This window comes from Hyla sarda, chromosome 12, assembly GCF_029499605.1.
Source record: "Hyla sarda isolate aHylSar1 chromosome 12, aHylSar1.hap1, whole genome shotgun sequence".
In the NCBI taxonomy this organism is placed as follows: domain Eukaryota; kingdom Metazoa; phylum Chordata; class Amphibia; order Anura; family Hylidae; genus Hyla; species Hyla sarda.
This window is the reverse complement of record NC_079200.1, coordinates 18507721-18535308: the sequence shown is the minus strand read 5'-3', so window position 1 is coordinate 18535308 and position 27588 is coordinate 18507721. Positions and strand designations below refer to the sequence as shown.

At 46.6% G+C, this 27588-nt stretch overlaps 1 protein-coding gene across 2 annotated transcripts; it reads right to left on the bottom strand.

The window, feature by feature from the left end:
* Positions 1 to 1305: 1305 nt before the first annotated feature.
* On the bottom strand, positions 1306 to 27581 carry CNTD1 (cyclin N-terminal domain containing 1). Of its 2 annotated transcripts, none has more exons than XM_056548385.1 (8): positions 27539 to 27581; positions 21221 to 21424; positions 20138 to 20213; positions 18334 to 18499; positions 10722 to 10884; positions 7113 to 7257; positions 6133 to 6229; positions 1306 to 1502 (listed from the first exon to the last, which is right to left on the bottom strand). In XM_056548385.1, exons 2-8 carry the CDS (start codon positions 21390 to 21392, stop codon positions 1392 to 1394), a joined length of 930 nt encoding a protein of 309 aa, XP_056404360.1. In that variant the 5' UTR covers positions 21393 to 21424; positions 27539 to 27581; the 3' UTR covers positions 1306 to 1391. The 2 variants fall into 2 exon arrangements, with proteins under 2 accessions (XP_056404360.1, XP_056404359.1); XM_056548384.1 differs by lacking the exon at positions 27539 to 27581 and adding an exon at positions 27239 to 27422.
* Between the last annotated feature and the right edge of the window lie 7 nt (positions 27582 to 27588).

Here is a 27588-nt window from a genome sequence, read left to right as displayed (position 1 = left end):
GAATGGTCTTATCCATTATTTAGGTGGAATCCGCTCGGCACGTATTGCCTTTTATGAGGATGCAAATGCAGCGCCGACAATCTGAATTTTTCCGTCCAGAGCTCCATAAGTGTGAATCTAGCCTAAGATTTTACGTCTCATGTATGTGCTGTTTTCTGATCATATTCAATCTATTTTTACAGTAAAAAGCTTTCCTAGGTTTATAAGACATGTTAGGGAACAACAACAGGAGCCCATATCTATATATTTTACCACTGGGATTCGGCTACATATATATATATATATTTTTTTAATTAATCCTCAGAAATGTTTGCTACAACAAGAACATACTATACTTAAAGGGGTTATCCAGGGAAAAACTTTTTTTTATATATATATATATATATATATATATATATCAACTGGCTCCAGAAAGTTAAACAGATTTGTAAATCACTTCTATTAAAAAATCTTAAAGGGGTACTCCGGTGAAATCCTTTTTTCTTTTAAATCAACTGGTGGCAGAAAGTTAAACATATTTGTAAATTACTTCTATTAAAAAATCTTAATCCTTCCAGTACTTATTAGCTGCTGAATGCTACATAGAAAATTCCTTTCTTTTTGGAACACTGATGACATCACGAGCACAGTGCTCTCTGCTGACATCTCTGCCCATTTTAGCAGCCATGCATAGCAGATGTATGCTAAGGGCAGCATGGTGGCTCAGTGGTTAGCACTGCTGCCTTGCAGTGCTGGGGACTTGGGTTCAAATCTCACTAAGGACAACAATAAACAAAGCATTATTATTATTATTATTATTATTATTATAATAACGTCAGCAGAGAGAACTGTGCTCGTGATGTCATCAGAGAGCATTCCAAAAAGAACAGAATTTCCTCTTTAGTATTCAGCAGCTAATAAGTACAGGAAGGATTAAGATTTTTTTTATAGAAGTAATTTGCAAATATGTTTAACTTTCTGCCACCAGTTGATTTAAAAGAAAAAAGGTTTTCACCGGAGTACCCCTTTAATCCTTTCAGTACTTATGAGCTTCTGAAGTTTAGGTTGTTCTTTTCTGTCTAAGTAATCTCTGATGACACGTGTCTCGGGAACCGCCCAGTTTAGAAGAGGTTTGCTATGGGAATTTGCTTCTAAACTGGGCGTTTCCCGAGACAGGTGTCATCAGAGAGCACTTAGACAGAAAAGAACAACCTTAACTTCAGAAGCTCATAAGTACTGAAAGGATTAAGATTTTTTAATAGAAGTAATTTACAAATCTGTTTAACTTTCTGGAACCAGTATATATATATATATAAAAAAAAGTTTTTTCCTGGAATACCCCTTTAACCTGAACATTAAAAGGCATAATAGGATACGGTATTCTGAAGAGCATTTCTCACTGTATTTGTTTCTTAAGAATTGGACAGGGCAGTTTTGCCCACACAATGCTTCAGTATGGCCGAGCACATGTCAAACACCGAGCTCACTGTAATGCCTGTGATGTTACTTAAATGCTTCAGAACCTACAGGGGAAATATAGGGAGAGAAAACTGAGAAAGAACAAAGCAAAAAACTGCACAGAAGAAAACCGCAACATAAGTGTCTTTTTGGAAAACCTCCAGGATTTAAAGGGGGTTTTCCACCATAAGATGATTTTAGTACTTACCTGGCAGACAGTAATGGACATGCTTAGGAAGGATCTGCACTTGTCTTGAGGCTAATTACCATAACAGTGTGGCTATCTTTTTGTAAGCTGTGTATTTCCTGTTGAAGTTCGTTTACTTAAAGGGGTTCTCCACTGCCCTGTCTTCCGGAGCGCCGCTCGCAGCGTCCGGAAGTTTATTACTCCGGACGCTGTGTGTGTGTGGGCTTCTGTGTTCGAGGCTGCCCCCTCGTGACGTCACGCCCGCCCCCTCGTTGAGGGGGCGGGCGTGACGTCACGAGGGGGCGGCCTCCAACACGGAAGCCCGCACACAGCGTCCGGAGTAATAAACTTCCGGACGCTGCGAGCGGAGCTCCGGAAGACAGGGCAGTGGAGTACCCCTTTAAACTACAAGTCCCATAATTCCTTGTTTGTAAGTGTAAGGTTACCTTTCTGTCTACCACACATCAGCCACCCCATCCATTGAAACACACCTGTGCTCCTTTCCATGCAATAGACCAGTGTTTTCTAACCAGGGTGCCCCCAGCGGTTGCAAAACTACAATTCCTTGCAGAATGATCTCCCTTCCACCCAGCGGTCACTCCACCCATTAAAGCAAAGACAGGTTTCTCTGATCACCTGACTAGTGATGTAATATCTCGAGTCGCCCTGCAACCTGGGAAAACCTAAGATGACACTCATTTTGTATGGTGTTAACCATAAACATTGTGGCAAAAAACACAGAACATTGCGAGACCACCATCACACACAGGTACAGACACTATATTATGAACTACACTAACTTTATAGCCCCTGCAGCATAGTCAATAAAACAAAAATCCAAAATACCCCTTTAGATCAAAGCAAGTTAGTTTTGGTAATTCTTAGATACAGACAGTGGGTTAAGGTTTCTGACCGCGCAATTTGGCAAACTTCGGGATCTTTTAAAAGATTGCTTTAATGCAACTTTATTTTCAGAGAAAAGTGACAGTATTGTTTCCTATCAACAAAAACACCCAGAGATGAATTTATTAAAACCGTCCGTTCACATACTGATCTTAAAGGGGTACTCTGCTGTTAGACATCTTATCCCCTATCCAAAGGATAGGGGATAAGATGTCTGATCTAGGGGGACCCGCCGCTGGGGACCCTCGTGATCCCCCTGCAACAGCCCGGTACCTCGGCAGCCCGGAGCTAAGTTTTTTCCGAGGCTGATGACGGGCGGTGCAGGGGACAGGCCCCAGGGACGGGCCCTGCCCACTGATGACATCATGCCCGCCCCCTCAATACAAGTCTATGGGAGGGGGCATGATGCCCCTTCCATAGACTTGCATTGAGAAGGGTGGACGTTGAACCGCAGAGTACCCCTTTAACTGAGAAGATTATGCCAGCTTTTGTAAAAAAAAAAAAAAAAAAAAAGCCATACTTACCCTGATCCCCTGCAGTTCCTGTTCATATCTGTAATGCTGCTGGTTGGCAACCACCAGCTTACCATGTGTCCTAGTTCTTACCAGCAGCAGTCAATATCCTCTGTGCCATGTATCTGCTGCTTCCTGGCCTTGCTGCTCTGGAGTGTCTCCTGCTGCAGTTCCTGCTTTATACTCTAGGGTCCATGCAAGCACTGGCTGAATCATATAGAGACAGGGTGCACTTACTAATGGATCCTCCTCCTATCCCTGCCTGGCATTCCCTATAAAAAAAAAACAGCTCCAACTGTTTCCTGATGCCTCAGCAAGGTTGTGTTTTCTGTATTGATAAGGTCCCTGAACCCTGTCTTCTGAACCTGAGTTCCTGATCCAGTTTGTCTGCTGTGCCTGTGTTCCTGACCCTGCCTGTCTACTGGACTATGGTCTTAGACTATATACCACTATTCCTGTCTACTTGCAGCTTGTTTTAGCCTGAACCTGCAGCCATCCTTGCTAGTTGTTTTCACAGCATCTGCTCAGCTAATAAACACCTGTTCAGCTTTGCTGTGTCTGACGCTATCATTAGTGTCATTAGTGTCAGTTTGCCCCATTCTGCCTGCCACTTGTGGCGTATTGGGTCCACACCCATGGGGTATTACAGGATCCTTCTGGTCCCTTGTTTTTCTGTCTCCTTCCTGATTCTGAGACAAACTCTCAGTGCACAAACTGCCAGCCAATCACTACCTGAGACACCACTGTGGCCAGTGATAGGCTAAGCCGGCGGTCATGCACCAAGTGCTTGTCTTGGAAGCAGAAAGAAGAACAAGGTAAAGGAAGGAGCTGAACAGGAGCTGTAGAGGACCAGGGGTAGGTAAGTATGCCTTTTGCAAACCAGACGTTAAAATCTACTCTAGCCTTGAGTTGAAGTAGATTCCAGACATTACTTAAACCAAATTCTGGCGTAAGTTATATTAAATCTGCTAGGTTGCAGGAAGCCACATCTTCTTACACTAAGACCCACCCACACTTTTGAAAACTGACATTGGTGGCGTAAATGGGCGGAAAAGTTATAATTGTTTTGTTACGCCAAAAATATAGACACTTTTGTATACTAGAAAACTGGTCAACCCCCTTAATGCTGCTCAAAGGGGTTGTTCAGTGAAAGAAAAAACCTGTGTATGGTGTCAAAAAGTATCATGAAGAAATCTACTAATATAATGTTATTAGCCATACGGCACAGATCTTCCATATGAGCTGAGCTGTGTGGCTTGTAGCTGTAACATTCTATCACACTCTCTGAAAGCAGAGCTTCTGTCCCAACTCCTTTTCATTTCCTGTTGGGAAAGGACAAGAACATTGTAAATAGGGGAGCTCATATTACTGCTCATTAAATATTAAGGCAACAGGAAGCCTTTTTCAGTCACAGTAGTTTCCATCAGAACAGGCTGTCTTATGTCTTAGAAAGGCTTCCTGCTGCCTTAAAAGCTAAAGAACAGTAATATGAGCTTCCCCCTCTTTACAACAATGGTCTCCACTGAACAGGAGAGGAGGGGGAGCAGGGACAGGAACCTTGTTTTCAGAGAGTGTGATGGAGCATCACAGCTACATGCCAGACAGCTCAGCTAATAATGGAATATCTGTCCACTATGATTTATAACAGTATATTAGTCAGTTGCTTTATTATACTTTTTGTACCACGCACAGGCTGTTTCTTTCATTGAGCAACACCTTTAAGAAAATTTTAAAAAATTCCATTTTGAGTTCCATTTTGTATTTGCATGTAAGTTGATGGGGAACACAACATCAGACAAGTTCCATACAACTACACAGTGTGTACCAAGCCTAAATGTATCATTTAGTTCCAACAATCTACAAGATTTAAAGGGGTACTCCACCCCTAGACATCTTCTTTCCTATCTAAAGGATAGGGGATAAGATGTCTCATCCAGGTGAACGCCAAACAGTGTACCTCCAACTATTCCAGTCCCAGCATTACAGGACTGCCTAAGGATAATACACATGAATGACATAGGAAGATGTAAGTTATGGAGTGCAGGCAATCTCCAATAATCAGTGTGTTTGTGTGTGTGTGTACAGCATAAAACCAGAGAGGAAAGGGTTAGAGAGCAGGGCTGCCTTGCTCCTGAGAGCAGTGAATCAGCAGAATGAGGAAGGGGGAGGAGTCAGCACAGCACAGGCAAAACAGGGACACATCCCCTCCCTTTGATAAGATGGAAAAGACAGTAGGCAGCTGTAATATGCTATTTTTTTGTGAAATGTGGGTGATAGATACATAATTACATGTTCATGATCAGGATGAGGTACTGAGTAACAATAACAGTTTAGTTTTTTTTTTTGTGGGATCTGACGGGTACGTTTCAAAGGTTTACACAAATGACAGTGATGCTTTTAGGTGGAATGGACAACGTTTACATCCCCAAAAGATGTTTAAAATGGCATAAATCAAGCTGGTGCTTCTCCCGTGCAGGAGAAAATAGTATAAAAGTAGGTACATTAGTAAAAGCACATGTTTAAAGGGGTACTCCGGTGAAAAAAAAAATTTTAATCAACTGGTGCCAGAAAGTTAAACAGATTTGTAAATTATTTCTATTAAAAAATCTTAATCCTTCCAGTACTTATTAGCTGCTGAATACTGCAGAGGAAATTCTTTTCTTATTGGAACACAGAGCTCTCTGCTGACATCACGAGCACAGTGCTCTCTGCTGACATCTCTGTCCATTTTAAGAACTGTCCCGAGTAGGAGAAAATCCCCATAGAAATCATATGCTGCTCTGGACAGTTCCTAAAATGGACAGAGATGTCAGCAGAGAGCTCTGTGTTCCAAAAAGAAAAGAATTTCCTCTGTAGTATTCAGCAGCTAATAAGTACTGGAAGGATTAAGATTTTTTTTAATAGAAGTAATTTACAAATCTGTTTAACTTTCTGGCACCAGTTGATTTAAAAAAAAATAAGTTTTCCACCAGAGTACCCCTTTAACGCGTTTCCATCCTGTAGTGAACTCTTTATGCGAGAGTGCTTGCTCTAGCTTTATATCTTGCTTTATATCTGTAAGATAGAGGCAATATGGGAAGATTGGTCGGTTACCTCATTCCACAAGTCTCGGTTTATTATGAAGGTGCTGGCAGAAATAACTCCTGTGGCCAAGAGCATCTGATCTTCTTTCACTGGGAGAAATTTGCTCCTAACCAGACAAAGAATGTAATGAATTCTCAATAAGAAAAAGAAAAATGACATAACAAATAAAAGGAATTAAAAAAAGACACATTGTGGAGACAAGACAAGATTATAAGGTAAGTAGAGAAATCATTGACTACAATAAACAGCACACACTACCTTGTTCCATTTTGTATGGGAAAAGGCTTGAAAAGACACAGTTACCCTTAAAGGGGTACTCCGGCCCTAAGACATCTTATCCCCTATCCAAAGCATAGGAGATAAGATGTCTGATTGCGGGAGTTCCGCTGCTGGGGACCCCCGCAATCTTGCATTCGGCACCCACCTCTTTGAGCTGCACGCCGCGCTGCCAGCTCACAAACTGCCGGCCCCCGCTATGCAAGTCTATGGGAGGGGGCGTGATGGCCATCACGCCCCCTCCCATAGACTTGCATAGCGGGGGGCGGGGCGTGACGTCACGATACTCCGGCCCCATGCTCGGCAACTGCCAGTTTGTGAGCTGGCAGCGCGGCGTGCAGCTCAAAGAGGTGGGTGCTGAATGCAAGATTGCGGGGGTCCCCAGCAGCGGGACCCCCGCGGTCAGACATCTTATCCCCTATCTTTTGGATAGGGTATAAGATGTCTAGGGCCAGAGTACCCCTTTAAAAAGAACCTGTGATCACATTTATGCTGCCTGAACCAACAGTTTTTGGCGTAGTCCCTGGTGGCTTCTCCTTGCCCCCACCATCCTTGATTGATAGGTCACTCCCTTTTTGGGTATAGGGAAAGATTCATAATCAAGGCTGGTAGGAAAGAGAGAAGCCACCAGTAACTACCCCAATGACTGATTATTCGGGCAGCATGAAAGGTTCCCTTTAATATTTGCTGAGAGAGGGGAATTACATCCTTACCTTTGCAAACTAGTTGGCGTAGAAAGATCCACAGATGCCTTTAGAACTGCTTCATACATAGGGGTTCTTAGTAAATAAACCAAATCCAAGACCTTTACACACATATCCTGCACATCCACCATTTTCAAAGAAGAGCCATTATACCCTGCGGGGGGGGAAACACGACTGTACTCTTAACATTAAAGCTATGGTCATCATCTTGTTGAAAGCATTTTTGTACTTCTTGTGGTTTTCTACTTTATTATGGTAAAAGAAGAATCTATTTTCTGCCTGTCTTTATTAAATTTTGCTTAGTTTCTCTTCTACAGCCTGTCCTTGATTTTACACATTGGCCCAGATTTATCAAATAATTGTCAGGATCCGGATGGGTATACTGTGAGGACACAGGTGGTGGATCCTCTGTGTCAGTGGGGTGATGACGTGGGCTGTACCAGGGGAACGGAGTCTAAGGGGTTACTGGTTTTCACCAGAGCCCGCCGCAAAGCGGGATGGACTTGCAGCGGCAGGTAACCCTCAGGTCGTTCCACCCGATAGCGACTCAATCCCAACTGACGGCTGAGATAGGCGCGGTACAAGGGATTAGGCAAGAGCAAGGTCGGACGTAGCAGAAGGTCAGGGCAGGCAGCAAGGATCGTAGTCAGGGGCAACGGCAGAAGGTCTGGAACACAAGCTAGGAACACACAAGGAAACGCTTTCACTGGCACTGAGGCAACAAGATCCGGCGATGCTAGGAAGGGGAAGTGGGTTTTTATAATGAGTACACAGGTGTGAGTGCTGATTGGGCCAGGCGCCAATCAGTGGCGCGCTGGCCCTTTAAATCGCAGAGAGCCGGCGTGCGCGCCCTAGGGAGCAGGGCCGAGCGCGCCGGGACTGAGCCGACGGAGGACAGGACAGGTGAGGGGATTGGGATGCGAGCCGCGAGCGGGCGCGTCCCGGTACGCGGGTCGCATCCCCACCAGTAACACTGATGCAGCGCTCACGGTCAGCGGGTCTGACTGGAGCGCTGCATGAAGGTGAACGCCGCGAGCGCTCCGGGTCCCTGCTCCTCCCCGGAGCGCTCGCGGCGTTCACCTTCATGCAGTGTTCCGTAACAATAATGTCTACGGTAGAGAATTTTCCCACGCTTATTTGGATGGTGGGTTTGACTAGCGTGCATCTTATTTATCAAGATGGTGCAGCAGGATGATGAATTTTGTGCAGCTCTGCGGTGGTGGGAAAAGCTCTTATTTACTAAGAGAGGAGTGTAAAAACTACAGATCACGACGCAAAAAATGAGCCCTTACACATCCCCGCTTACGGTAAAAAAAATATAATGTTATACAGGTCCGAAGAGGACAATTTTAAACATACTAATTTTCATACAAAAAGTCATATTTAAAAAATAAAAATAAGTAAAATAAATGACGGTATATAATTTAGGTATCGTTGTAATCCTATGGACCTACAGAATAAAGATAAGAGTGTTGTGTAGGTTTCTTTGTGGGTTTTAATTCCCTACAATTTATTTTCCACGGTATTTACTAAGGTTTCCCTATATTTTGCACTTTCCCTACACTTTGCTTTTTTTACACATGTTCTGATCTGTAGGGTTTTCCTCAACTCAAATCCACCACATTTTATGTGGAAACCTTAGTAAATATGTTGTTTTTTTGTGAAAATGTCGGGAACACGCCCCTTTTCGGAGACCACGCCCCCTTTCCCGGCTGCCACGCCCCTTTCTCTGGGTTTTCTTCGCAAAATGGAGAGTTAGTCTGGGTTTTTTCAATTCTGGCGCAGATTCTGGCGCAAAATCTGGCCCAGACAGAATTTCTGGCGTAATGCAACAGAATCTGGCGCACAACCCGACAAAACATGTCGGGTTTGCAATAGTAAATGAGGGCCATACACTTTTTCTAGAGGGAGGGAGGGAAGTAGACACTTTCCCGCGTCCTGAATTTGGCAGGTTAGGTGTTTTTACTTTCACAGAGCTGCGGAGACATTTTTACTTGCATTTTAGACGCTACAATCAAATTTGTTTGCGGTGTCTAAGGGGTTAAAGCCTGGCATTACCGTGATTGGTGATGTCTGGCATTAGAGATGGGTCATGGTGGCAGATAGCAGCCAGGACCACCCAGCTATGACCCGCGCTCAGCTCCTGAGCACGTGTCATAGAAGGGGAGTGGGACGCTGTCGTCCACAAGAGGTTAAAGGTTGAATTGTGGAAGGTAGAAGTGATTCTCGCGCCTACTGGTAGGTGGTGTAGCTTTGCACCTAAAAAAAGTACCTTTGCGCACAAAATAACAACTTTTGACAAAAATCGCAAATGATAAATACGTGACGACTGCATGGTCAAAAAGAAAAAGCTGTACAGGTCGGCAAAAAGAGTGAAACTGTCTATATCAAAAGGCGCATAAAAGTCGCTAAATATGCTGCTTGCGCCTGAACTGCGCCAAAACATAGACAAAAAAAATGCTCTAAAAGCAATGATAAATCTCTTACTGCCCTCTCATTCATAGATAATTTTTGACAGAGAAGCAGCCTGAAAGCTCAGTCTCTAAAAAAAAGATGGTCAAAGCACTGTAGACAGGTAATAAAATCCATACACCATAGATGACAGACAATAGATGTGTTTCGCCTCAAGTAGCCTTAAAGGGGTATTCCAGGCCAAAACTTTTTTTTATATATCAACTGGCTCCGGAAAGTTAAACAGATTTGTAAATTACTTCTATTAAAAAAATCTTAATCCTTCCAATAGTTATTAGCTTCTGAAGTTGAGTTGTTGTTTTCTGTCTAACTGCTCTCTGATGACTCACGTCCCGGGAGCTGTCCAGCTCCTATGGGGATATTCTCCCATCATGCAAGGGATATTCTCCCATCATCCACAGCTCCCGGGACGTGACATCATCATTGAGCAGTTAGACAGGAAACTTCAGAAGCTAATAACTATTGGAAGGATTAAGATTTTTTTATAGAAGTCATTTACAAATCTGTTTAACTTTCCGGAGCCGGTTGATATATATAAAAAAAGGTTTTGCCTGGAATACCCCTTTAAGTAAACAGTGTAACTGGCAGGTAGCCGACATTTAGCCAACTCCCATTAAAGTCAATGAGTTACAAAAAAGACCGGAGGGACTGTGGAGCCTCATCTAGGTGATGGGAATGCCTCCTTTTAAAGGGGTATTCCAGTGAATAACAATTTTTTTCATATCAACTGGCTCCAGAAAGTTAAACAGATTTGTAAATGACTTCTATAAAAAAAATCTTAATCCTACCAGTACTTATGAGCTGCTGAAGTTGAGTTGTTCTTTTCTGTCTGACACCTCTGTCTGTCTCAGGAACTATCCAGGGCAGGAGAGGTTTGCCATGGGGATTTGCTCCTACTCTGGACAGTTCCTGAGACAGACAGAGATAGTCAGCAGAGAGCACTGTAGTCAGACAGAAAAGTACAACTCAACTTCAGCAGCTGATATGTACTGGAAGGATTAAGATTTTTTTTTTTTATAGAAGTAATTTACAAAGCTGTTTAACTTTCTGGCACCAGTTGATTTAAATGAAATAGTTTTCCACCGGAGTACCCCTTTAAATGATAATATGTAGTAATAGTAACAGACCCAGTGTTACAGCACTTACCTAACACCTCCAGAAGCATTTCTATGTATGTAAAAGGAGAGTGGATATTTATGCTGAAGTGAAGCGTTGTTAACACTCTTAGTTCAGATCTCACAATATCTTCTTTCTTGTAAGAATACCCCGCTGACCTCAGAAATTGCAGAATCATGTGGTTGTTGATAATCTGTAATTGACGGTAAATATAAATCACACGTATACACGTATCATTTTATTTTATTTTCTGCTCCTATGTTGACATGACTGAACCTAACCAATCAAATACTCCTAAGTGTCTCAGGGCCAAACAATGAAAATTACAATTTTAGGGACAAGTCCCCAAGGACTGCCCTAAACTAGAGACCACTTAACTAAGTTAATAAAACTTAACTTTTATTGCAACTACTTAATTATTGTTACGCCGAGCGCTCCGGGTCCCCGCTCCTCCCCGGAGCGCTCGCTTCACTCTCCCCGCGGCAGCGCTCCGGTCACGTCCTCTGACCCGGGGCGCTGCGATTCCGCTGCCAGCCGGGATGCGATTCGCGATGCGGGTAGCGCCCGCTCGCGATGCGCACCCCGGCTCCCCTACCTGACTCGCTCTCCGTCTGTTCTGTCCCGGCGCGCGCGGCCCCGCTCCCTAGGGCGCGCGCGCGCCGGGTCTCTGCGATTTAAAGGGCCACTGCGCCGCTGATTGGCGCAGTGGTTCCAATTAGTGTGTTCACCTGTGCACTTCCCTATATCACCTCACTTCCCCTGCACTCCCTTGCCGGATCTTGTTGCCTTAGTGCCAGTGAAAGCGTTCCTTGTGTGTTCCTTGCCTGTGTTTCCAGACCTTCTGCCGTTGCCCCTGACTACGATCCTTGCTGCCTGCCCCGACCTTCTGCTACGTCCGACCTTGCTTTTGCCTACTCCCTTGTACCGCGCCTATCTTCAGCAGCCAGAGAGGTGAGCCGTTGCTAGTGGATACGACCTGGTCACTACCGCCGCAGCAAGACCATCCCGCTTTGCGGCGGGCTCTGGTGAAAACCAGTAGTGGCTTAGAACCGGTCCACTAGCACGGTCCACGCCAATCCCTCTCTGGCACAGAGGATCCACTACCTGCCAGCCGGCATCGTGACAGTAGATCCGGCCATGGATCCCGCTGAAGTTCCTCTGCCAGTTGTCGCTGACCTCACCACGGTGGTCGCCCAGCAGTCACAACAGATAGCGCAACAAGGCCAACAGCTGTCTCAACTGACCGTTATGCTACAACAGTTACTACCACAGCTTCAGCAGTCATCTCCTCCGCCAGCTCCTGCACCTCCTCCGCAGCGAGTGGCCGCTCCTGGGATACGCTTATCCTTGCCGGATAAATTTGATGGGGACTCTAAGTTTTGCCGTGGCTTTCTTTCCCAATGTTCCCTGCATCTGGAGATGATGTCGGACCTGTTTCCCACTGAAAGGTCTAAGGTGGCTTTCGTAGTCAGCCTTCTGTCCGGAAAAGCCCTGTCATGGGCCACACCGCTCTGGGACCGCAATGACCCCGTCACTGCCTCTGTACACTCCTTCTTCTCGGAAATCCGAAGTGTCTTTGAGGAACCTGCCCGAGCCTCTTCTGCTGAGACTGCCCTGTTGAACCTGGTCCAGGGTAATTCTTCCGTTGGCGAGTATGCCGTACAATTCCGTACTCTTGCTTCAGAATTGTCCTGGAATAATGAGGCCCTCTGCGCGACCTTCAAAAAAGGCCTATCCAGCAACATTAAAGATGTTCTGGCCGCACGAGAAATTCCTGCTAATCTACATGAACTTATTCACCTAGCCACTCGCATTGACATGCGTTTTTCCGAAAGGCGTCAGGAACTCCGCCAAGATATGGACTCTGTTCGCACGAGGCGTTTCTTCTCCTCGGCTCCTCTCTCCTCTGGTCCCCTGCAATCTGTTCCTGTGCCTCCCGCCGTGGAGGCTATGCAGGTCGACCGGTCTCGCCTGACACCTCAAGAGAGGACACGACGCCGTATGGAGAACCTCTGCCTGTACTGTGCTAGTACCGAACACTTCCTGAGAGATTGTCCTATCCGTCCTCCCCGCCTGGAAAGACGTACGCTGACTCCGCACAAAGGTGAGACAGTCCTTGATGTCTACTCTGCTTCTCCACGTCTTACTGTGCCTGTGCGGATGTCTGCCTCTGCCTTCTCCTTCTCTACAGTGGCCTTCTTGGACTCTGGATCTGCAGGAAATTTTATTTTGGCCTCCCTCGTCAACAGGTTCAACATCCCGGTGACCAGTCTCGCCAGACCCCTCTACATCAATTGTGTAAATAATGAAAGATTGGACTGTACCATACGTTTCCGCACGGAGCCCCTTCTTATGAGCATCGGATCTCATCATGAGAGGATTGAACTTTTGGTCCTCCCCAATTGCACCTCGGAAATTCTCCTTGGACTTCCCTGGCTTCAACTTCATTCCCCTACCCTGGATTGGTCCACTGGGGAGATCAAGAGTTGGGGGTCCTCTTGTTCCAAGAACTGTCTAAAACCGGTTCCCAGTAACCCTTGCCGTAACTCTGTGGTTCCTCCAGTAACCGGTCTCCCTAAGGCCTATATGGACTTCGCGGATGTTTTCTGCAAAAAACAAGCTGAGACTCTACCTCCTCACAGGCCTTATGATTGCCCTATCGACCTCCTCCCGGGCACCACTCCACCCCGGGGCAGAATTTATCCTCTCTCTGCCCCAGAGACTCTTGCCATGTCCGAATACGTCCAGGAGAATCTAAAAAAGGGCTTTATCCGTAAATCCTCCTCTCCTGCCGGAGCCGGATTTTTCTTTGTGTCCAAAAAAGATGGTTCCCTACGTCCTTGCATTGACTACCGCGGTCTTAATAAAATCACGGTTAAGAACCGCTACCCCTTACCCCTCATCTCTGAACTCTTTGATCGCCTCCAAGGTGCCCACATCTTCACTAAATTGGACTTAAGAGGCGCCTATAACCTCATCCGCATCAGAGAGGGGGACGAGTGGAAAACGGCATTTAACACCAGAGATGGACACTTTGAGTATCTGGTCATGCCCTTTGGACTGTGCAACGCCCCTGCCGTCTTCCAAGACTTTGTCAATGAAATTTTTCGTGATCTGTTATACTCCTGTGTTGTTGTATATCTGGACGATATCCTAATTTTTTCTGCCAATCTAGAAGAACACCGCCAGCATGTCCGTATGGTTCTTCAGAGACTTCGTGACAACCAACTCTATGCCAAAATTGAGAAATGTCTGTTTGAATGCCAATCTCTTCCTTTTCTAGGATATTTGGTCTCTGGCCAGGGACTACAGATGGATCCAGACAAACTCTCTGCCGTCTTAGATTGGCCACGCCCCTCCGGACTCCGTGCTATCCAACGCTTTTTGGGGTTCGCCAATTATTACAGGCAATTTATTCCACATTTTTCTACCATTGTGGCTCCTATCGTGGCTTTAACCAAAAAAAATGCTGATCCCAAGTCCTGGCCTCCTCAAGCAGAAGACGCCTTTAAACGACTCAAGTCTGCCTTTTCTTCGGCTCCCGTCCTCTCCAGACCTGACCCTTCCAAACCCTTCCTATTGGAGGTTGATGCCTCCTCAGTGGGAGCTGGAGCTGTTCTTCTACAAAAAAACTCTTCCGGGCATGCTGTCACTTGTGGTTTTTTCTCTAGGACCTTCTCTCCAGCGGAGAGGAACTACTCCATCGGGGATCGAGAGCTTCTAGCCATTAAATTAGCACTTGAGGAATGGAGGCATCTGCTGGAGGGATCAAGTTCTCCTGTTATTATCTACACCGACCACAAGAACCTCTCCTACCTCCAGTCTGCCCAACGGCTGAATCCTCGCCAGGCCCGGTGGTCTCTGTTCTTTGCCCGATTTAATTTTGAGATTCACTTTCGTCCTGCCGATAAGAACATTAGGGCTCTCTCTCGTTCCTCGGATGCCTCAGAAGTTGAACTCTCTCCGCAACACATCATTCCACCTGACTGCCTGATCTCCACTTCTCCTGCCTCCATCAGGCAGACTCCTCCAGGAAAGACCTTTGTTTCTCCTCGCCAACGCCTCGGAATCCTCAAATGGGGTCACTCCTCCCATCTCGCAGGTCATGCGGGTATCAAGAAATCTGTGCAACTCATCTCCCGCTTCTATTGGTGGCCGACTCTGGAGACGGATGTTGTGGACTTTGTGCGAGCCTGCACTATCTGTGCCCGGGATAAGACTCCTCGCCAGAAGCCCGCTGGTTTTCTTCATCCTCTGCCTGTCCCCGAACAGCCTTGGTCTCTGATTGGTATGGATTTTATTACTGATTTACCCCCTTCCCGTGGCAACACTGTTATTTGGGTGGTCGTTGATCGATTCTCCAAAATGGCACATTTCATCCCTCTTCCTGGTCTTCCTTCTGCGCCTCAGTTGGCTAAACAATTTTTTGTACACATTTTTCGTCTTCACGGGTTGCCTACGCAGATTGTCTCGGATAGAGGCGTCCAATTCGTGTCTAAATTCTGGAGGGCTCTCTGTAAACAACTCAAGATTAAATTAAATTTTTCTTCTGCATATCATCCCCAGTCCAATGGACAAGTAGAAAGGATTAACCAGATCTTGGGTGATTATTTGCGACATTTTGTTTCCTCCCGCCAGGATGACTGGGCAGATCTCCTCCCATGGGCCGAATTCTCGTATAACTTCAGGGTCTCTGAGTCTTCCTCCAAATCCCCATTTTTCGTGGTGTACGGCCGTCACCCTCTTCCCCCCTCCCTACTCCCTTGCCCTCTGGTCTGCCCGCTGTGGATGAAATTTCTCGTGACCTTTCCATCATATGGAGAGAGACCCAAAATTCTCTCTTACAGGCTTCATCACGCATGAAGAAGTTCGCGGATAAGAAAAGAAGAGCTCCCCCCGTTTTTTCCCCTGGAGACAAGGTATGGCTCTCCGCTAAATATGTCCGCTTCCGTGTCCCTAGCTACAAGTTGGGACCACGCTATCTTGGTCCTTTCAAAATTTTGTGTCAAATTAATCCTGTCTCTTATAAACTTCTTCTTCCTCCCTCTCTTCGTATCCCTAATGCCTTTCACGTCTCTCTTCTCAAACCACTCATCCTCAACCGTTTTTCTCCCAAATCTGTTCCTCCCACTCCTGTTTCCGGCTCCTCGGACATCTTCTCGGTCAAAGAAATTTTAGCTGCCAAAAAGGTCAGAGGGAAAAATTTTTTTTTAGTGGACTGGGAGGGTTGTGGTCCTGAAGAGAGATCCTGGGAACCTGAGGACAACATCCTAGACAAAAGTCTGCTCCTCAGGTTCTCAGGCTCTAAGAAGAGGGGGAGACCCAAGGGGGGGGGTACTGTTACGCCGAGCGCTCCGGGTCCCCGCTCCTCCCCGGAGCGCTCGCTTCACTCTCCCCGCGGCAGCGCTCCGGTCACGTCCTCTGACCCGGGGCGCTGCGATTCCGCTGCCAGCCGGGATGCGATTCGCGATGCGGGTAGCGCCCGCTCGCGATGCGCACCCCGGCTCCCCTACCTGACTCGCTCTCCGTCTGTTCTGTCCCGGCGCGCGCGGCCCCGCTCCCTAGGGCGCGCGCGCGCCGGGTCTCTGCGATTTAAAGGGCCACTGCGCCGCTGATTGGCGCAGTGGTTCCAATTAGTGTGTTCACCTGTGCACTTCCCTATATCACCTCACTTCCCCTGCACTCCCTTGCCGGATCTTGTTGCCTTAGTGCCAGTGAAAGCGTTCCTTGTGTGTTCCTTGCCTGTGTTTCCAGACCTTCTGCCGTTGCCCCTGACTACGATCCTTGCTGCCTGCCCCGACCTTCTGCTACGTCCGACCTTGCTTTTGCCTACTCCCTTGTACCGCGCCTATCTTCAGCAGCCAGAGAGGTGAGCCGTTGCTAGTGGATACGACCTGGTCACTACCGCCGCAGCAAGACCATCCCGCTTTGCGGCGGGCTCTGGTGAAAACCAGTAGTGGCTTAGAACCGGTCCACTAGCACGGTCCACGCCAATCCCTCTCTGGCACAGAGGATCCACTACCTGCCAGCCGGCATCGTGACAATTATAAATTGTGCTTTTTGGTGCCATAGTGAAAAAATGTTAAAAAGTCCGGTCATCCACTCTGTGACTACAAATAGATCAATACTTTCAATGTGCTTTGTGACCAGTGTCACTGTGGGAAAATCTAGTTCTTACAGACAGTGCTGCCACCACTGACTAGAAAGAACTCCCACCCAATTACAGTATTACTCTTGTGTCACTAGGATGCCGTTTTATAAAAACATTATAGCCCCTCCTGCTAACGTTTCGCCAGCGTACCCTGGCTTTTTCAAAGAAGTGAGGACACTCACTTCACTGAACCTAATCAAGGAATATCAAAAAACCACAAAGACCTCTTTACCAGGAAATAAAACAGAAAGGAAACTAAAGTGGTCCCCTCAACATACGATGGTAATCCGTTCCAAACGGACCATTGTTTGTTGAAACCTTCGCATGTTGAGGGATCTGTGCAATGTAAAGTATAGGACAGTGGTCTACAACCTGCGGACCTCCAGATGTTGCAAAACTACAACACCCAGCATGCCCGGACAGCCAACGGCTGTCCGGGCATGCTGGGAGTTGTAGTTTTGCAACATCTGGAGGTCCGCAGGTTGAAGACCACTGGTATTGGAGGATATACTCACCTGTCCCCGCCGCTCCGGACCGTCACCGCTTGTCACCGCTGCCCGGGATGTCGCCTTCCATCGCTGTCGCCGCGTCCCCGGGGTGTCCGCGCCGCTCCGGCAAGGCCTCTGCTTCCCCGGCATCCTCGCTCTCCGTCGCCGCCATCATGTCGCTACGCACGCCGCTCCTATTGGATGACGGGACGGCGCGCGCAGCGACGTGATGACGACGATGGAGAGCGCCGACGATGCAGGGAATCCCGAAGAGGACGCGCCGGAGCCCCAAGGACAGGTAAGTGATCGTCAGCGGACCACACGGGGCACCGTAAACGGCTATCCGGGGGCAGCTGAAGCAGTCTGCGCTGCCGGATAGCCGTTTATGCGATGGCCCTGACATACAAAAGCATCGTATGTTGATGCTGCCTCTGAGAGGCCATCGCATGCTGAAATGATCGTATGTCGGGCCCATCGTAGGTCGAGGGGGTCACTGTATAAGGAAAAACAATTTATCTGCTCCTACCTACAGACAGCCTGGTATTGTCCAAAAACTCCACAAAAAAAATCCAAAATGTCTTTTCTGCGACATGGTATTTTTTTATTTTTTATTTTGGGATTGGGTGGGGCAACAACGTGTGGCCAGATGTCAGCAGGAGGAGAGTCAATAAGGAAACAGGAAATGCCGTACCCACATGGCAGGTTTCTTCTTTTTTTAGTGTTATTTCACCTCCTCAGTGGCAGTGAGTAGGCTCTGAGGATATCTAGATGATTGATGGGGCGTTGGCTGTTGGGATCCTCACCGATCCCTGGAGTGGAGGACAAGCTCAGTGATCAACAATGTTTGGAAACCCAAAAGAAAATGAATGTGCACTGCTGCGGATAACTGTCCCTATTCTTGTGATCAGTGACCCCCCCCCTAATCCTATGAATCAAGGACAACTGAAGAGGGGATTACTTTCGCATCTTGGGAAAACCAACTTTAATTAATCAAATATCTTACATTATAGTGAAAATGTAACTTGCTTGTAATCTGAATACAGGATGCCAAATGGAGCAGGAACATGTCACATATTTCGGCTTTTATTGAGTCCCACGTCTTCACTTCCATACTATTAAGGCCTTTGGCGCTGGATTTATATAGCTCCTCTACATGTAGGATCAGGAATCTGAAACAGAGCACTGACTCAGTACCTGACATGTCACAATATATATATATATATATATATATATATATATATATATATATATATAACCAAAGAATAAGTTGGCCAGCACTATTGATTCCAAACTATTATATGGACCTGGCTTACACGTACAGTGGTCCCTCAAGTTACAGTATTAATTGGTTCTGGGAAGACTATTGTATGTTGAAACCATTGTATGTTGAGACCATAACTCTATGGAAACCTGGTAATTGGTTCTAAAGGCACCAAAATGTCATCCAAAAATAGAGAAAAGTGAGAATGAAAGAAAAATAAGTAGATAACTAATATAGATAAAGAAAATCCTTACATATAAAAGAAGGAAAGATCGGCTAGGAGCTGTAAATCACGGTCTATGTCAGTGTTTCCCAAGCAGGGAGCCTCCAGCTGTTGCAAAACTACAACTCCCAGCATGCCCGGACAGCCAAAGGCTGTCCGGGCATGCTGGGAGTTGTAGTTTTGCAACAGTTGGGGCCACCCTGCTTGGGAAACACTGGTCTATGTAGAGGACAGGAGCTTCTTCGGGGTCCTGTACAGTACACACAAATGTCATAAAAAGTAATGGAGTCGCCCTCACCTGGTGTCCAAAGGAGCAGCTAACCCTGGTACAGGTAAAGGCTACAGAACATGTAATACCTCCCTGTACTGTAGGGGGCGCTACCAGACACCAGTCAGTGCATACACTTCAGTATTACAGGGGTTTTTACCAGTGAATGCCCATTTTGATTGGTTGGTTCTTCCAGCCATTGACACGTTTCACAGATCTGAACTGTCTGTACATTGTATGTTGAGTCTGGTTTCAACTTACGATGGTCCAAAAAAGACCATTGTATGTTGAAACTATTGTATGTTGAGGCCATTGTAAGTTGAAGGATCACTGTATGCATATATAGTCGTAGTAATATGCAGCACACCAAAATCTAGTGCAAAGTGCTTGCAAAAGCACTTTGCACTAGATTTTGGTGTGCTGCATATTACTACGACTATTACCAAGGAACCAGAGGACCGTGGCTCCAGCATGCGTGCACCCTACCTACAGACCCTCATTTTTCTTGATGTGCTGCTTATTTTTGGATTTTATATGTATATATATATATATATATATATATACAAAGTAACAAAGATCAAATCAGAGGGCACAATCAGACTGCTCCATATGTGTAGCCAGGGAAGACATTAATCCCAACGAACAGGACAGCAGCCGGTAACTGGAAAAAAGTACTACTACGGGGTGCTAAGCATGAAATAGCTAGAGCTGATATGCCAAATACAGTATGAAAAAAGAAGCTTGCACTCACCGCACCTGTAGACTTATTCATACGGTCAGTCCGTTCCGGCAGGGAGACTTCATTGATGCGGGGTGCTCAGAGGCCGGAAGAAGCCCACACCTACTGTGCGAAAACGGCTGTTTGCCTCTGAGCACCCCGCATCAATGAAGTCTCCCTGCCGGAACTGACCGTATGAATAAGTCTACAGGTGCGGTGAGTGCAAGCTTCTTTTTTCATATATATATATATATATATATATATATATATATATATATATAAAAATAAATATATATATATACATATATATATACAGTATATTAATAAATACCTGTACCTGTCTAATAATTCCACTGCCTGGTATTTAGTGGAGTTGTCCTGACTCCAGTGTTCTGACAATAGGAAGACCATTTCTGTAATAATAATCATAATAGTCATTAAAGGTATAAATCTTAAATAAAGGTCCCCGGCCCAATATAATTCCAGAAGGGTAAGACCAAACATAGCAGACTTTTTCTGCCATAATTTTCTAGTCCAAATCTGCACAGTCACATCACTTTTTGAGCCTCCATGGCACAGATTCGTCAGGAGAAGCTCAAAATCAGCTGCCGACGTATCTCTGCTTGGACTAGAGACAGATCCCCTTGAACGGGGTTACCTGGTGACTCTGCTTGGGTCATTTTCCAACCGTATGCAACTTTTGGCCCGAACTAGAAAATGGGGTTTGTTGCATTTTTTTTTTCAGTCTGAGCCAAAAGTCGGTCAGAAAATGACCCGAACAGAGTCACTAGGTAACTCTTTTTGGGTCATTTGATTAAATGGGGTCTGTGCCGATCCGAGCGCGGAAATTTTTTGGCAGCCGATTTTGAACTTTTGACAGATGTGTGCGCTAGAGGCACAAAGTATGATGTGAATGCTTCCTTACATGTTGATGTTGACAAAGGATTTCACTATTGGGGTGAAATCCGCCACAAATTTTCATAGCAGATTTTGAAGACCCCAAACTCCTGGATTGGACTGTTAAAGGGGTACTCCGCCCCTAGACATCTTATCCCCTATCCAAAGAATAGGGGATAAGATGTCTGATCACGGGGGTCCTGGAGCTGGGACCCCCGCGATCTCTGTTCAGCACCTGGCATTTGTTCAGAATGCTGGGTGCGGGCGGTGGGGGCCATGACGTCACGACCCCCGCTGCCCGCTCCAAGCTTTCGGAACAAAATGTTCTGAATGCTGGGGCAACGGAGTACCCCTTTAATAATTGATAGCTTTTGTGCCCAATTTTGCAACCCAAGTCCTCCACAATGTGGCCTAAACAGGTATTTCAGAATGGATTTGCTAAAGTGAGGCATCTGATAACTCCAGTGACCATGGACACTATGCGCCAGTGTATACCAGTCCTTACCTAAGTACCGGTACTTACCGATCACTTTTGGTTGTTTGAATGAGCCTGCATGCTCCGATAGGCGCTCTAGAGTATTCTCATTGTCATTCGCCAAGCAAACAAGAATATCTTCTATCATCTCAAAAGAGGCCATTCCAAATACTGTGCCAGGTTGTGAAGGTCTTTTTGATTTACGCTGAAGCCGGTTCATTGTTGAAAAGTAACAAGTAATGCAGAAACACACTGAAACACAATATATAGTACCATAGACATAGTGTTAGAGTGTACTAACAAAGGGGTACTAAAGTACTATCTGTAATAATATTTTGATTGATACAGTAAATTGCAAACTTAGATCACATCAAGGGTCACTTAAAAGGAACCTGTCTTCACTTTCATGCTGCTTGAACCTAGAGTCATCAGGGTGGTCCCAAGCAGCTTCTCCGCCCCCAACAGCCATGACTGATATATTTCTGAACGTAAGAAATAGAATGGGCGGCAACTCACTGTGATCCACAACTTCTTTATTCAATGAGGATGGGTGCAATGACAACCAGGCATAGTATGTAGAGCGACGTTTCGTGTTACACGCTTCTTCCAGCTCACTGAGTGAGCCGGAAGAAGCGTGTAACGCGAAACATCGCTCTACATACTGTGTCTGTTTGTCATTCTTTATTCAACGAGGATGGATGCAATGACAAACAGGCAAAGTATGTAGAGCGACGTTTCGGGTCACATGCTTCTTCCGGCTCACCGTATGAACCGGAAGAAGCATGTAACGAGAATCGTCGCTCTACATACTGTGCCTGTTTGTCATTCTTTATTCAACGAGGATGGGTGCAATGACAAGCAGGCACAGTATGTAGAGCGACGTTTTGTGTTACATGCTTCTTCTGGCTCACTGAGTGAGCCGGAGGAAGCGTGTAACGCGAAACGTCGCTTTACATACTGTGCCTGTTTGTCATTCTTTATTCAACGAGGATGGGTGCAATGACAACCAGGCACAGTATGTAGAGCGACGTTTCACGTTACACGCTTCTTCCGGCTCACCGGGTGAGCCAGAAGAAGCGTGTGAAGCGAAACGTCGCTCTACATACTGTGCCTGTTTGTCATTCTTTATTCAATGAGGATGGGTGCAATGACAAGCAGGCACAGTATGTAGAGCGACGTTTCGTGTTACATGTTCCTTCCGGCTCACCGAGTGAGCCGGAAGAAGCGTGTAATGCAAAACGTCGCTCTACATACTGTGCCTGTTTGTCATTCTTTAGTCAACGAAGATGGGAGCAATGACAAACAGGCACAGTACATAGAGCAACTTTTCGAGTTACATGCTTCTTCCGGCTCACCGAGTGAACCGGAAGAAGCATGTAACGAGAAACGTCGCTCTACATACTGTGCCTTTTTGTCATTCTTTATTCAACGAGGATGGGTGCAATGACAAACAGGCACAGTATGTAGAGCGACGTTTCGCGTTACACGCTTCTTCCGGCTCACTGAGTGAGCCGGAAGAAGCGTGTAACGTCACTCTACATACTGTGCCTGTTTGTCATTCTTAATTCAAAGAGGATGGGTGCAATAACAAACAGGCACAGTACATAGAGCGACGTTTCGCGTTACACGCTTCTTCCGGCTCACCGAGTGAGCCGGAAGAAATGTGTGAAGCGAAACGTCGCTCTACATACTGTGCCTGTTTGTCATTCTATATTCAATGAGGATGGGTGCAATGACAAGCAGGCACAGTATGTAGAGCGACGTTTCGCGTTACATGCTTCTTCCAGCTCACTGAGTGAACCGGAAGAAGCGTGTAGCGCGACACGTCGCTCTACATACTGTACCTGTTTGTCATTCTTTAGTCAACGAGGATGGGTGCAATGACAAACAGGCACAGTATGTAGAGCGACGTTTCGTGTTACATGTTCCTTCTGGCTCACCGAGTGAGCTGGAAGAAGCGTGTAATGCGAAACGTCGCTCTACATACTGTGCCTGTTTGTCATTCTTTAGTCAACGAGGATGGGTGCAATGACAAACAGGCACAGTACGTAGAGCGACGTTTCGAGTTACACGCTTCTTCCGGCTCACTGAGTGAGCCGGAAGAAGCGTGTAACGTCACTCTACATACTGTGCCTGTTTGTCATTCTTAATTCAAAGAGGATGGGTGCAATAACAAACAGGCACAGTACATAGAGCAAATTTTCGAGTTACATACTTCTTCCGGCTCACCGAGTGAACCGGAAGAAGCATGTAACGAGAAACCTCGCTCTACATACTGTGCCTTTTTGTCATTCTTTATTCAACGAGGATGGGTGCAATGACAAACAGGCACAGTATGTAGAGCGACGTTTCGCGTTACACGCTTCTTCCGGCTCACTGAGTGAGCCGGAAGAAGCGTGTAACGTCACTCTACATACTGTGCCTGTTTGTCATTCTTAATTCAAAGAGGATGGGTGCAATAACAAACAGGCACAGTACATAGAGCGACGTTTCGCGTTACATGCTTCTTCCGGCTCACCGAGTGAGCCGGAAGAAGCGTGTGAAGCGAAACGTCGTTCTACATACTGTGCCTGTTTGTCATTCTATATTCAATGAGGATGGGTGCAATGACAAGCAGGCACAGTATGTAGAGCGACGTTTCGCGTTGCATGCTTCTTCCGGCTCACTGAGTGAACCGGAAGAAGCGTGTAGCGCGACACGTCGCTCTACATACTGTGCCTGCTTGTCATTCTTTAGTCAACGAGGATGGGTGCAATGACAAACAGGCACAGTATGTAGAGCGACGTTTCGTGTTACATGTTCCTTCTGGCTCACTGAGTGAGCTGGAAGAAGCGTGTAATGCGAAACGTCGCTCTACATACTGTGCCTGTTTGTCATTCTTTAGTCAACGAGGATGGGTGCAATGACAAACAGGCACAGTACGTAGAGCGACGTTTCGAGTTACACGCTTCTTCCGGCTCACCGAGTGAACCGGAAGAAGCGTGTGACGCGAAACGGCACTCTACATACTGTGCCTGATTGTCATTGCACCCATCCTCGTTGAATAAAGAATGACAATGACAAACAGGCACAGTATGTAGAGCAACGTTTCGCGTTACACGCTTCTTCCGGCTCACCGAGTGAGCCGAAACAAGCGTGTGAACCGAAACGTCGCTCTACATACTGTGCCTGTTTGTCATTCTTTAGTCAACAAGGATGGGTGCAATGACAAACAGGCACAGTACGTAGAGCGACGTTTCGAGTTACACGCTTCTTCCGGTTCACTCGGTGAGCCAGAAGAAGCGTGTGACGCGAAACGGCACTCTACATACTGTGCCTGATTGTCATTGCACCCATCCTCGTTGAATAAAGAATGACAATGACAAACAGGCACAGTATGTAGAGCAACGTTTCGCGTTACACGCTTCTTCCGGCTCACCGAGTGAGCCGGAAGAAATGTGTGAAGCGAAACGTCGCTCTACATACTGTGCCTGTTTGTCATTCTATATTCAATGAGGATGGGTGCAATGACAAGCAGGCACAGTATGTAGAGCGACGTTTCGCGTTACATGCTTCTTCCAGCTCACTGAGTGAACCGGAAGAAGCGTGTAGCGCAACACGTCGCTCTACATACTGTACCTGTTTGTCATTCTTTAGTCAACGAGGATGGGTGCAATGACAAACAGGCACAGTATGTAGAGCGACGTTTCGTGTTACATGTTCCTTCTGGCTCACCGAGTGAGCTGGAAGAAGCGTGTAATGCGAAACGTCGCTCTACATACTGTGCCTGTTTGTCATTCTTTAGTCAACGAGGATGGGTGTAATGACAAACAGGCACAGTACGTAGAGCGACGTTTCGAGTTACACGCTTCTTCCGGCTCACTGAGTGAGCCGGAAGAAGCGTGTAACGTCACTCTACATACTGTGCCTGTTTGTCATTCTTAATTCAAAGAGGATGGGTGCAATAACAAACAGGCACAGTACATAGAGCAACTTTTCGAGTTACATACTTCTTCCGGCTCACCGAGTGAACCGGAAGAAGCATGTAACGAGAAACCTCGCTCTACATACTGTGCCTTTTTGTCATTCTTTATTCAACGAGGATGGGTGCAATGACAAACAGGCACAGTATGTAGAGCGACGTTTCGCGTTACACGCTTCTTCCGGCTCACTGAGTGAGCCGGAAGAAGCGTGTAACGTCACTCTACATACTGTGCCTGTTTGTCATTCTTAATTCAAAGAGGATGGGTGCAATAACAAACAGGCACAGTACATAGAGCGACGTTTCGCGTTACATGCTTCTTCCGGCTCACCGAGTGAGCCGGAAGAAGCGTGTGAAGCGAAACGTCGTTCTACATACTGTGCCTGTTTGTCATTCTATATTCAATGAGGATGGGTGCAATGACAAGCAGGCACAGTATGTAGAGCGACGTTTCGTGTTGCATGCTTCTTCCGGCTCACTGAGTGAACCGGAAGAAGCGTGTAGCGCGACACGTCGCTCTACATACTGTGCCTGCTTGTCATTCTTTAGTCAACGAGGATGGGTGCAATGACAAACAGGCACAGTATGTAGAGCGACGTTTCGTGTTACATGTTCCTTCTGGCTCACTGAGTGAGCTGGAAGAAGCGTGTAATGCGAAACGTCGCTCTACATACTGTGCCTGTTTGTCATTCTTTAGTCAACGAGGATGGGTGCAATGACAAACAGGCACAGTACGTAGAGCGACGTTTCGAGTTACACGCTTCTTCCGGCTCACCGAGTGAACCGGAAGAAGCGTGTGACGCGAAACGGCACTCTACATACTGTGCCTGATTGTCATTGCACCCATCCTCGTTGAATAAAGAATGACAATGACAAACAGGCACAGTATGTAGAGCAACGTTTCGCGTTACACGCTTCTTCCGGCTCACCGAGTGAGCCGAAACAAGCGTGTGAACCGAAACGTCGCTCTACATACTGTGCCTGTTTGTCATTCTTTAGTCAACAAGGATGGGTGCAATGACAAACAGGCACAGTACGTAGAGCGACGTTTCGAGTTACACGCTTCTTCCGGTTCACTCGGTGAGCCAGAAGAAGCGTGTGACGCGAAACGGCACTCTACATACTGTGCCTGATTGTCATTGCACCCATCCTCGTTGAATAAAGAATGACAATGACAAACAGGCACAGTATGTAGAGCAACGTTTCGCGTTACACGCTTCTTCCGGCTCACCGAGTGAGCCGAAACAAGCGTGTGAACCGAAACGTCGCTCTACATACTGTGCCTGTTTGTCATTCTTTAGTCAACAAGGATGGGTGCAATGACAAACAGGCACAGTACGTAGAGCAACGTTTCGAGTTACACGCTTCTTCCGGCTCACCGAGTGAACCGGAAGAAGCGTGTGACGCGAAACGGCGCTCTACATACTGTGCCTGATTGTCATTGCACCCATCCTCGTTGAATAAAGAATGACAATGACAAACAGGCACAGTATGTAGAGCGACGTTTCGCGTTACACGCTTCTTCCGGCTCACCGAGTGAGCCGAAACAAGCGTGTGAACCGAAACGTCGCTCTACATACTGTGCCTGTTTGTCATTCTTTATTCAACGAGGATGGGTGCAATGACAAACAGGCACGGTATGTAGAGCGACGTTTCGCATCACACGTTTCTTCCGGCTTACTCAGTGAGCCGGAAGAAGTGTGTGACGCAAATCGTCGCTCTACATACTGTGCCTGTTTGTCATTCTATAGTCAACGAGGATGGGTGCAATTACAAACAGGCACGGTATGTAGAGCAGCGACGTTTCGCGTTACACGCTTTTTCCGGCTTACCGAGAAGCGTGTGACGCGAAACGCCGCTCTACATACTGTGCCTGGTTGTCATTGCACCCATCCTCGTTGAATAAAGAAGTCGTGGATCACAGTGAGTTGCCGTCCATTCTATTTCTTGTTCGGATTTGCATTCTCTTGCTGTGGGACACCAATGTTAAAAATGTCCTGCTCCTTCCCCCCCCCCCTAAAAAAATGTATACTGTAAGTGGTTAATGTCGCCAGAAATTCAGCCAGTTGCAAAAAAATGGAGACCCTGTTAACCATTTAGTATACCGTCAAGTATTGAAAGAAAACAGCGCAAACTAGAAGCCGTGATCAATGCATGCTCTCTCCCACTGAGAGTGCATATAAATACTCCTGGAAGTGGACAGACATGCTTGGACAAAAGCCCCTGGTTTGAGCTGCGATCCTGTGGTAAGATTCTATGTTGCCCATTAGCAACCAATCACAGCTCTGCTTTCATTTTACCAGAGAAATACGAGAAGTGAAAGCTGAGCTGTGATTGGTTGCACAGTCTCGGCCAGCTAGTCACGTGCTTTCCATAGACCGCACAAGTACAAGCGCGCCCCCTACCGTCCTCTTATATACCACCCGGTGTGTTATAGAGGCCGCCCCCCCATGCC